The sequence below is a fragment of the Ananas comosus genome, linkage group 9 (assembly GCF_001540865.1).
Source record: "Ananas comosus cultivar F153 linkage group 9, ASM154086v1, whole genome shotgun sequence".
Lineage (NCBI taxonomy): Eukaryota > Viridiplantae > Streptophyta > Magnoliopsida > Poales > Bromeliaceae > Ananas > Ananas comosus.
The window spans coordinates 1,524,267-1,535,615 of NC_033629.1; the positions used below are offsets into that span (position 1 = coordinate 1,524,267).

At 35.0% G+C, this 11,349-nt stretch overlaps 2 protein-coding genes across 7 annotated transcripts; one reads left to right on the forward strand and one right to left on the reverse strand.

Moving 5' to 3' along the window:
- On the forward strand, positions 2,740–7,802 carry LOC109715434 (probable UDP-arabinose 4-epimerase 1). 4 transcript variants are annotated; one of them, XM_020240415.1, is made up of 11 exons: positions 2,740–2,794; positions 3,457–3,628; positions 4,024–4,148; positions 4,637–4,750; positions 5,126–5,233; positions 5,325–5,416; positions 6,091–6,232; positions 6,422–6,516; positions 6,631–6,760; positions 6,966–7,110; positions 7,330–7,802. In XM_020240415.1, exons 2-11 carry the CDS (start codon positions 3,568–3,570, stop codon positions 7,569–7,571), a joined length of 1,254 nt encoding a protein of 417 aa, XP_020096004.1. In that variant the 5' UTR covers positions 2,740–2,794; positions 3,457–3,567; the 3' UTR covers positions 7,572–7,802. The 4 variants fall into 4 exon arrangements, with proteins under 4 accessions (XP_020096004.1, XP_020096005.1, XP_020096003.1 ...); XM_020240416.1 differs by lacking the exon at positions 2,740–2,794 and adding an exon at positions 2,843–3,198; XM_020240414.1 differs by lacking the exon at positions 2,740–2,794 and adding an exon at positions 2,843–3,178.
- LOC109715435 (probable ribose-5-phosphate isomerase 4, chloroplastic) lies at positions 7,901–11,085 on the reverse strand. 3 transcript variants are annotated; one of them, XM_020240419.1, is made up of 9 exons: positions 10,872–11,085; positions 10,605–10,732; positions 10,049–10,118; positions 9,845–9,949; positions 9,658–9,753; positions 9,510–9,566; positions 9,085–9,202; positions 8,512–8,573; positions 7,901–8,264 (listed from the first exon to the last, which is right to left on the reverse strand). In XM_020240419.1, exons 1-9 carry the CDS (start codon positions 11,010–11,012, stop codon positions 8,217–8,219), a joined length of 825 nt encoding a protein of 274 aa, XP_020096008.1. In that variant the 5' UTR covers positions 11,013–11,085; the 3' UTR covers positions 7,901–8,216. The 3 variants fall into 3 exon arrangements, with proteins under 3 accessions (XP_020096008.1, XP_020096007.1, XP_020096009.1); XM_020240418.1 differs by having other exon boundaries at positions 8,504–8,573; XM_020240420.1 differs by having other exon boundaries at positions 8,504–8,573; positions 10,605–10,778; positions 10,872–10,997.

Sequence of the window (11,349 nt, forward strand, 5' to 3'; positions counted from 1 at the left end):
CTTCTCCAGCGATGGTGATAGTGACGGCGACGACGATCCTTCAAACCGTGGCAGAGGCGGGAAGTGGACGCGCATTAGTGAGAGAGAGAAAGAGAGCGAGGGAAGGAGGCGCTGGTGTATAGCAAAATATAAGAGATAGAAAATTGATGAGTAAATTGGAGATAAAGAATTGAATGCCATGATGAATAATTGGAGATAGAGATGTTAGAATTGTAGATGGTAGTGGGACCATTTAAATATACTAATTGAAAATTTGGTAGTGAGACCGTTTGCATTAATTAAAAGTATAGCGGAGGAAAGTAAAATGGGTAGGATAAATAATTATAAATAGAAACGATAAAATTATAGACGGCAGTGAACCATTTAATTATACTAATTGAAAGTTTGGTTAGTTGATCCGTTAAAATACATATTGAAGATTTGGTGACGGAAATAAGAAGGGTTACATGCTAGTGAGGGTGAAGAAGAACTTGCCACGTGACAACAGACATTAAGGATTCATATAGGTTAATAAATAATTGATGATAATAATTAGAGGTGAATTATTATATACATGCTATGTTATTTTTCCAAATATGTTCATAAAATGAACCTGTAAATTTATCAATATACGCGAGAAATATATATAGATATGTTAATAACTCATTTTCTTATTACAACTTTTATCAAATAAACTAAGGATTTAAGTATCCGTCGGTATGAATCGTATTCATCGTACCGTATCGTACTAGTAAGATATCGGCATGATACAATTTTCATGCCGATTACACAGCTCAAATTCTCTATTCTTTAAATTAGTAAGTAATTTTATCAATAAAGTTCAAAATATTTGATAAAAATACATAATAAACAGTTGGAGTATTTTGTTGCTAAAGAAAACAAATAATTCATACCATTATGTGTCGGCACACTTGTATTTTTTGTGACTGCCACGCACCATGCCGTATCGTGTCAGCAAGTTTTCGATACGATCCTATACCACGACACTTAAATTTTTTAATATAAATATTGTTCTTCTAAACTACTAATTTGCTGGCATATATGATATGATTGAAGGCCACAAATTTTAGATAACTCAAACTAAAGTATGCGATGAAATGAAATAGAAGCAGATAAAAGATGGTGGATAGATGTATGGATGCGTTGACACTGATCATATTTGCGTGCGTATATGGGTAAGTAAAATTATTTACCAATAACAGTACTGGGATCTTCTCCAAAAATCAAATAAAAAAAAGAAAAATCTCCAAATACCATTCCTGTGGTTTCACACTTTCTCATTTTGGTACCATGTGGTTTTATTTTTATTTTTTTATAATCGATTTCACTAATTTTTTTGTTAAATCAGTGATAAAGTTAAAACTAAAGGATACTAACGTGAATATTCGATAAACCTAGGTGGAGTATCTGAAGTTTTTTGTACATAATTTAATAAAATATTAACGGAAAAGCTGATGAAAAGATAAAAATAAAACCACAAAACACTAACTTGATACATTTTAAACCACTACGAAACCAGGGGAATGATATTTGAAGTTTACCCTAGAAAAATATGTGAATAGAGAAAGCAACTTATAGCATATGCTCTTTTTGGGGGACTAAAGTGCAAAAGTGCGAGTCTCCATAACTTTGTTAGCACTTAGCATTCTTTTTAGTTTTCTATTGAAAAGGATGTGATTGAAACCCTTGTAAAGAATATGAAGCCCTGAGCGGAAACGAAATGTGTCAATTCCTTTTTCTTTTATTAAAATATAATTTTCTTTTAAGGTAATTTGCATGGGTAGTCCCTGTCCTTCATGACATTTGTAACCTGGTGCCTAAGTATTTGTTTTAAGCACTTTAGTTTGTAAAATGTTTACATGTATAAAAGACTTCAGTTTGTAAATTCTAAATTTGTGAACTAATCATTTAACAATTCGAACATGGTTAAAAGATTATTTCATAGTAAATATAAATATTATTAATTAAAATTTACATGTAATTTTTATTATATATGTATATAAAGAATATTGCTGCAGATGCATTCAAATTCTATATATATAGATTATTAATGTGTTGGCATTTAGAATGTGATAAATTTTGATTATTTTTTGCATAGTTTAATATAATAAACAGATCTGTAAATATATCAGTAATTAAAATAAGAAAGTTGAAGATTAGTAAAATTATTTTTTCACGAAAAAGGTACTGATATAAACTAAAATAGATTCAAAATATTCCCCATATAAAAAGCTTAGAAAGTTTTTAAGTTAAGGAAAAACTTCAAAAAGCCCGCTTGTGGTTTTGCACTTTCTCACTTTAGTACCCTGTGGTTTAAAGTGTATCAATTTGGTGCCATGTGGTTTTATTTTTCTCTTTTTATTATCAATTTTACTATTTTTTTTTAAATCAATGACAACATTAAAATTAAAGGATGCTAAAATGAATATTCGATAATCTAGGTGAGTATTTGAAGTTTTTTGTATATAATTTAACAAAATATTAACAAAAAAGCTGTCGAAAAAATAAATATGAAACCACAGGGCACCAAATTACTTCACTTTAAACTACAGGGTACTAAGTGAGAAAATGCGAAACCACGGTTTTTTTTTTTTAAGTTTTCCCTTAAGTTAAAGAGTAGAATTATCACATTGAAATATCATGATAGCAGAGGTCCTAACCAATAAATGTCACCCATTTTCTTATTTAATAATTTACCTATCATATTATTATTTTTATCTTTCGACAAAACGCGTTAGCATGAACTAGTCGACCCCTCTCTCTCTCTCTCTCTCTCTCTCTCTTTCTCTTCAAGGTATAATTTCCCTTCCTGAGACATCGAATTCCCACCGATTTTTGGCGATTTTAATGGCTTTTTCGATATGGGTTTTTGGTTTTCGTAGCCAATTTTGATCTCTTTTCTCTTTGACGTGTGTTGGGAGTTTGGTTTCTTTTGTTCACACACACACTATCTGTCTCTCTTTCCTTTTTGGCTTTGAGGCTTCTTGTGCTGAATGCGTGTTTTTGGGCACCAAAAGGAGCGATTTTTCGCTTTTTCTGACTTGGATTTCATGTAAAAAATCGAATTTTGTGGGGATTTTTCTGATACCGAGTCGGGAACTTCATTCAATTCTCAAGGCTCAATTTTTAGGGCAATTCTCGAATTATGTAGGTTTCTAGTATCGATTTGAGCAGAGAGGTTGGTTGTTTTCGCCTTCTGTGAGTAAAACCTACCTATAATTTCTCTTTTCTTATTTGATCTGCACAACATTGTTCATAGTTTAAGTACGATTCTACTATTTAGTTTGGTTTCTAATTTATATGAGTTTCCTGCATTTTTTTTGAAATTTTGGGTTCTTTTCTTTTTTAATATGCTCTAATCATCAATTTCGAGTACTTAATTGCTTAATTTGTCTCTTTGGTTATTGCTATATTTAGGTGGAGTAATTGTTGTTGGGTCTTTGTTGACATGGGCAGGTGCTGCTGCTGCGAAAGTTTCAGCGTTTGCTTCACGGAGAAGCTCTTTTGGTTGAAAAGGGCTTTTCTGCATCATAATTCTTAATTTTTGGTTAAAAGTAATTTTCTCCCATGTTGCCCACAAATCGAAACAGACCTCAGCCTAGGGCAAGCAGATCTTGGTCCTTTTCAGGTTTGGTTTAATTCCTGTTACAAATTTGTTCTTTTAATTCTGCAACGGATCGGTCGTAGATTTATTCAGATCATTGTCTTCAGTAAAATTGTGTCTTACTGTGAAATTTCAAAAAAAAAGAAGAAGAAAGAAAGATGATTAATGATAGATATCTTGTGTAAAGTGACATGCTTTTGTTACTTTCCGCTTTAATTCCATAATCAAATTTTTTGAACCTATTCTTTTAGGTTATTGCGAAATTGTGAATTTTTTGCATAGTTGGCTTAAATTTTGATGAGACAGCGATAATGAAAGAAATGCATACATAATTATGCTTATATATGATTGAAAAAGTTCAACATTATAGTTACAATATTATCTGGTTATGTTGATTCCGCCTTTCTTTTTCCTCTCAGAAATGGATTTCTCAGATCCAAAACGCAAGCCCCGGCTTCTCAGTAAGATTCTCATGGGCACATTCCTAACTGCCATGTGCATAGTTATGCTGATTCAGTCGCCTTGTCATAGCAGTCCAAGTGTGGTAAATTCAGTCCCTTTGTAGTTAATACTAATTTTCTTTGTTAATTTGTATTGTTAGAGCCGTAGCTTATGTTAAATTTGCCTTTCGTACTCTTTCTGTGTAATTAGCTACTTTTTTTTAAAGGAAGTATGTATGCGAATCCATCTCTTCTAGCATTTTCTAGTCATGATTACGTGGCTAATTTGAAGTTTTGTTTTACTTTTGGTTCAAGCTTGAAACCTTGAATGACTTATTATGATCTTCCTGTACTCACTGTACATATTTCTTTACTCTTGATTGGCAAGTCCATCTATCGATAGCAATATTTTGAGTTTATTAATTGACCGGTCCATTTTTTACATTGTTTCTCAAACAATAGTACAACATATTATGCTTTGTTAGAATTACTTTTGATGATAGATGAACTAAATATGTGGTTATTTATTGTTTTTTAAATTTTTATGAGGCCCTTGGGTAGTTACTTTAACTTTCTCTTGCTTTTCTTTTAGTTCTCCATCCATGAACCAGGGGTAACACATGTCTTAGTAACAGGAGGTGCTGGCTATATAGGTTCTCATGCTGCTCTTCGACTTCTCAAGGATTCATATCGAGTTACTATAGTGGTAATTTTCCAAAATTAGTTTGCATTATTGTTGTTTCTTCTTGAAGTCAAATGCTTCAAAAGTCAAAGGTTAGGGCCCGTCAGCTTTTTGACGTAGCAAGAACTTCTGCATAAGTGCTTTTAAGTAGAGCCATTTGAAGAAGCACTGTGCAAATAGCTCCTTGTTGCAAGAGAAGCATATGCTCCAAATTCGCACTTTTGCTTTTGGGAACTAAAAGCTCATCTTATAAATTGGGCCATAATGCTTTTGTGGTACTTCTCGGAGATGAGAGCCTATTCCAAAAGCCAGACCAACCATGATTTAGTTTTTCTTGTTGAATGTAAGCGCCTATAAGACCTTAAAGTTTTTTTTTTTTTTGTTGCATAAATTCATCAGGATAATCTTTCAAGAGGAAATATAGGGGCGATCAAAGCTCTCCAGAATCTATTCCCAGAGCCTGGACGTCTTCAATTTATATATGCTGATTTAGGAGATGCGAAAACTGTATCCAAGCTACACGATCTTTTCATACTATACAATTTCTCGATATTTTAGTTATTGCCTATTTTGGTTGGATTTCTTGACATGAGCTCAGGTCAACAGAATTTTCGCGGAAAATGCCTTTGATGCTGTTATGCACTTTGCAGCTGTTGCTTATGTGGGTGAGAGTACCCTTGAACCCCTCAGGTACTTTATTCTCTGAAATCCTCTTCTAAAATCTTATGAAAGATAATAGGAATTGATTTCTTCTTTTGGGTCCACTTGAAACAAAAAAAGAGAAAAAAAAAAAAAAAGATTTCTTTTGGGTCACTCAATATTGATTCAAAAGTTGATTTAGAAATTCTTTTGGGTCACTCAACCTTCTTTGGGTCCCAATACTTACATTCTAGACTACGAACTTTCTTATCTACTTGTGCTGGATTAAAGAATTGACTGTTTGACCTGGCTGAAACTTCGTCAGATGTGCTTTTCGAGTAGAGCTAGTCGAAAGAGCACTGACTTTTCTTTGTTTCAGTATTATAGCTCCAACAATTTCCCGCTGCAACTAAAGCAGAAGCTCCAAATTGGTGCTTTTATTTTTTAGGATCCAAAAGCTGATTTCAGCTTCCAGCTTCGGAAAATCTAGATTTTTTCTGTTTCCCAAACTCTTGGTTGCTAGTTCGAGTAGATAAGCTCTTTTATTACCTAGGTGGAACAGGCGCTTTCCAATATTATTCTCATGTTAAATGTTTTATTAAATGTTTTAGCTATGAATATATATGGCTTTTAATTTTTCATTTTAACTTTGAAAATGAAATGTTGATTTTTTTTTCCCTTTCATTTTGCTACTTGTTTAAAAAAATGTATTAAATGATCAACAGGTACTATCATAATATCACATCAAATACTTTGGTTGTGCTAGAAGCTATGGCCGCACATGGAGTTAAAACCCTAATCTACTCTAGCACATGTGCAACTTATGGGGAGCCCGAGAAGATGCCTATCACTGAAGAAACTCCTCAAGTTAGCTTCTAATACCAAAATATCATCAAGATCTTTAGTATCTCGGTTCCTTGTTAAATGGTTTTGCACATAGGAACTCTTGTTGTATATTTGATCCTATAATTTCGGCATCGACATGCCTCTTAAAGAAATTTTAGGTAGAGTAAAAATTGAAGGCTCTTCATATTGATTTCCTGAGTGCCAACACAGGTTCCAATTAACCCGTATGGGAAGGCCAAGAAAATGGCAGAGGACATCATTTTGGACTTCTCCACGAGGTCGAACATGGCTGTGATGATTCTAAGGTTTGGAGCTCGGAGAGAAATATGGGCTACTATACCCTAAACTGTTGCATATTTAGCTTAAAAGCAAGTTGTTTAATCAATGAATATATATTCACTTTAGGGTTATTTTCCCAGATACTTCAATGTCATTGGATCTGACCCAGAAGGAAGGTTTGGTGAAGCTCCCCGACCCGAATTACGGGAGCACGGGAGAATATCGGGTGCATGCTTTGATGCAGCTTTAGGAATAATTCCAGGTTTAAAGGTAGTCTACTTCTAGTCCTCGAGCCACATTCGGCCAGTTAAATATTATAAGGATTTCTAAGAATGCTCTTATAGTGAAATTTTTCTTCAGTTTTATTCAAATTTTTATCCTAGAGCCTTACGCGGTGACCTGATTGGTACCATATGGGATGATAAGAAAAACAACTTATTTCACAGCTGAAATTTTTTGATGTTTGACTCTTTAGGTTAAAGGAACTGACTACGAAACGCCCGATGGGACTTGTATAAGAGACTACATCGATGTCACTGATCTTGTCGATGCCCATGTTAAAGCTCTCGACAAAGCTGAGCCGGGCAAAGTTGGCATATACAATGTTGGGACAGGAAAAGGTTATTTACGCATCCTAATGTGCATTTCATTATTCCAACAATCGATAATTGCTTTGTACTTCATTTCATAATTATGCTTCTTGTATATAATACTTGTGTATAATAAAAACCCTACAGCAAAAACTTCAAATTAAGTTAATCATGTAGATCAAATTTCTTAAGAACTAGCTAATACTCTTCTTTTTTTTTTTTAACACCCCTCCTTTTTGGGTGTCTCAGGTAGGTCAGTGAAGGAGTTTGTGGAAGCATGCAAGAAGGCAACTGGAGTGGACATTAAAGTCGATTACTTCCCACGCCGGCCCGGCGACTATGCCGAAGTTTATAGCGATCCGACTAAGATCAAGCGCGAACTGAATTGGACAGCGCAGCGAACGGATCTCCTCGAGAGCCTTCAAACCGCATGGAGATGGCAGAAATCGCATCGGAGCGGCTACGGCCCGCCGCTCGCCATGGTTTTGTGAAGCAGCTCTTTTTGCAGTAGAAATTAGTCTTATTAGTTGTTCGGGAGGTGGTTGAAATTCTTATTCATTTTTGGGAGTGGCCCATTTATTAATGCTTTATACAATATTGATGTATGGGTAAGATAATGTGCTTTTAATTGGAGCAGTTTGATGTAATTTTTTTTTTCTACATGAAAAGGGAATCTGATAATGGTTTTACTAAAATGAGTAGGCATTGAAATTATTTTGGCTTGTGTGTGTTTTCTTTTTTTCTGAACTATACTCTCTCATTAATCAAACATAAGGAAATGGTTAATCTCTAGTTTGATATTCAGAAATAAGGTAAGAAATTTAGACATCTAATTTGGTGGGTTTGAACACAAAACACCATACATTTAATTCCATTGAAATGGAATTAAATGTTTCCATTGTTCTCATGTAGGATTATAACAGAAAACAAGCCCATGTATTTGCTTGTTTACTGACCAAAAAAATCAACAAACATCATAAGAAAATTGATCATCCATTACTAAATGCATCAACACATCCAATTGAAGATAATTCTTTGGAGGTATCACAGCTCAAATACTGCAGAAAAAACCATTTAACTCATTTCTCTCGATGCGACGATGATACTTCAATCCTTAGGAAATTACCGAAGATTTCTTATCGACGATTGCTACCCCATTCTTCGATGCGACGATGGCGACGCATCTGCAAGACACAGGAATTCATACTGCTTATCCCTTAAAAAATGTTCAAAGGAGATTCTTTACTGCTTATCAAATCAAAGGATATATATAGCATAAACTTTCTAAAGACAAAGGAGTGATTTCTTTTACTCTTTTTTAAGTATAACTTCATGCCTAATCTTATAAAAATGGTTATCACGTTAATTTAATGGTGCCTTTTTTATGTGTAATGTAGGTTGAGAAGATAGAAAAGAAACTTACGGATTTACGCTAAATATGATTCCATGGTCCACAACTCCAGCAATCTGATCCAGACTTTCTGCTACTTGGCCTAAATGAGAAAACAGAAAGCACATAAAGAATCTTTAATTAGAAAGATTAAAAAAAAAGAAAAAGAAAAATCCCTCTACCTATATATAAATAAACAAAAAAAAAAAAGCAAAGTATTTTGTGAAGAGAACAAAACATCAGAAAAAATATAGGCCATATAATGAATAAAAAAGAGAATGTTATTTTTAACTTGCATTAACAAATTCCTATTTGGACAGCACTCTAACAATGTTAAGATGCTTGATTAAAGAAAAGAATCTAAAAATGCTCTTTGCTTAAAATCATTATTCGTGAGTAATATTCTGGATACTTATGCAGCATCCAAAGTGTCGCTAATGAGCTGACGGTGCTGCAAGGTGTGCACGTGAACCAATCAGCGTGCGCCGCGCATGAATGCCAACATATTAGAAATTTCAAGAGGAACTTTCGAAGGTGGCTATAGAGCACTTTAATTTCATTGTTAGGAGCTAAATTCTCTACAAATGAAGTGTGTAACCACAATGAACTTTTACCTAAATCAAGTATGGGAGAAGTGAAAATAACATCAAGAACATGATGTCCTTCTCTTGTAACCAGAGGGAAATCACCTCCCATTGGGTCTGCTTGTCCAGATGTTGGCCTTCTCCACACCTTCAATATTAGATATTAAACCACATAAACATCAGCAAGATTCCAATAAGCAGGTACTACATTTTTAGATTTTTTTGGCCTAGCTGGAGCTTCTACTTGAATAGTTTTTGAATGAGTTTTTAAACTAGAGCTTTTTACTTTTGCGACCCAGAAGCTCATTTTCAATAAAACTAAAACTCAGAACATCAAAATGAAGTGATGGGCTTAGAAAGACAAAAGCTCTAAGCGTCTTGCTCTGAAACAATCATTTCTCTCTGAAAACTTAATCTGCTAATATCTTATATTGAACACACAGAAAGAAGCAAACCTCGGCATCTCCCAGGAACAAGTCATCTATTTCCTCAGCAGTTTCCATCCAATTACCCTGAAAAGAAGTGTGTGCGCCTTTTGATTGTTCATGTTTTACATGATACTCAGATTCTTCTGTGTTCTACCGACAATAGAAAGTAGCATACACAATTAACTAACACTGGAATTGATCCATCCACATCTCTGGTGTACTGCTTCTCAGCAACAATTAAGGCCAGTTTACTAGCTGCTTTTGCGATTGACTGCGAAAAGAAGCCCAAAGGAAGAGTCAAAAGTGCAATTATCAGTGTATCTCTTCCTCTTCTCTGAACAATTCAAAGGAGTTTGATCTACCTTTTCTATGAAAAGGGACTCTCCACCCTCCGGCTTTCGTCGACCGATGAGAGCAGTTAGTGTTCCCTCTTCAATTAAATCGGCATCATTAAATGCAAAATCAATCTGTATAGATACAAGTCAACGAGATTTAAGATGTGATACTCAAAAAAAAAAAAGAAAAAGAAGCAACTGCAGTAGTGAGAGAAAGGGTCTAACACACACTTGAAGATTCTCTTGGTAATGGTTTAGTGGAATTCCTGCTTTTGCTGCCTCACTTGCACTGAAAACTGACCTGCACATGAATCTCAAAAGAGGTAGGTAAATACCTTACTTGTGTGAAATCACTAACTTTTAGAAACAAAATTGTTTTTTTTTTTTGGATTCAGCAAATTTCATAAATTTTCGCTTACAAACAAGCCTCGAGGCTTATCTTTCGGATAACATAACACCAGAGTCAATCCTAAATCTCCTCAATCCCCCACACCCCCCCCCCCCCCCNCAAAAAAAAAAAAAAAAAAAAAAAAAAATCAAATCGAGGTTTAACTGCTATGCATCCATCTTAAATCTCTTTCACCATCTCTCCTACCGCTCCACGCGGCATAGTTCATCACGTCTCCGCAATGCACGCGAGCAAAAGTGTTAAAGCTAACGAGCAAAAGTTTCCAACCAAATGCTATAACAAGGAACAAGAATGTTTTTGCGGAAAATTGAGTGACATCTATGTATGTATGTATGTATGTATGTGTGTGTGTGTGTGAGAGAGAAGAAGATTGCTTACGAGGGTATTCCGACGACGTCGCGCAGAGCTCCTTGTTGTAGACACCTCCCCAGATACCGAACGGCGAAGCTCGACGCGCGACCGGAGCCCAATCCGACCACCATCCCACTCTTCACGAATCTATCCACCTGCACCACAAAACATATCTAACATCAAAATGGGAGATCCCCAGAACTATATATATATATATATATGTAGGCTATTTTCGACGTATCTGAAGCATTGGATTTTTGTTTTTTTTTGTAATTGTTGTGGCAATGCAACAACCGTTTGTTTGGCGGCCTCGAAGAAGTCGGCGTCGGCGACGGAGGCCACCGTGCTCCGGCCACGGGCGGGGGCGGAGGGAATATTCCGGCGGACGGACGGAACATGCTTCGGCACGGATAACGGAACGGTTGCATGGGCCATGGTTTGCGCGCCTACCTCTCCTGCTACCTCCTCATCATGGAGTGGTGCGGAGTGCGAAACTCTTTCTTTTGCTGATGTGAATTATCGACCGGTAACGTCCTAACGGATAAAGGACATGGTCGTCATTTTCTACAACGAGGGTGATTAGATATTTTTCTCCTTTCTTTTTTTCTTTTTTTTTTTAAAAACTTTTCACGATTGGAACTATATATATATATATATATATATATATATATATATATATATATATATATATATGGCTAAATTATAGAAAACTCCTATGTCAAAATCCGTTTTTTCATTTTTCCTTCCTGTCATTTAAAACTCTACACTTTGC

What these genes read in the sequence shown, in the direction of transcription:
- LOC109715434 (XM_020240415.1), top strand. Translation starts at nt 3,568, where the DNA reads ATGTTGCCCACAAATCGAAACAGACCTCAGCCTAGGGCAAGCAGATCT. An exon ending in CATATCGAGTTACTATAGTG is followed by an intron (nt 4,751 to 5,125) that starts GTAATTTTCCAA and finishes TAAATTCATCAG; the next exon opens with GATAATCTTTCAAGAGGAAA. An exon ending in GAATAATTCCAGGTTTAAAG is followed by an intron (nt 6,761 to 6,965) that starts GTAGTCTACTTC and finishes TTGACTCTTTAG; the next exon opens with GTTAAAGGAACTGACTACGA.
- LOC109715435 (XM_020240418.1), bottom strand. Translation starts at nt 11,012, where the DNA reads ATGGCCCATGCAACCGTTCCGTTATCCGTGCCGAAGCATGTTCCGTCC. An exon ending in TGTTCCTGGGAGATGCCGAG is followed by an intron (nt 9,203 to 9,509) that starts GTTTGCTTCTTT and finishes CTAATATTGAAG; the next exon opens with GTGTGGAGAAGGCCAACATC. An exon ending in TTCTCCCATACTTGATTTAG is followed by an intron (nt 8,574 to 9,084) that starts GTAAAAGTTCAT and finishes TTTCTCATTTAG; the next exon opens with GCCAAGTAGCAGAAAGTCTG.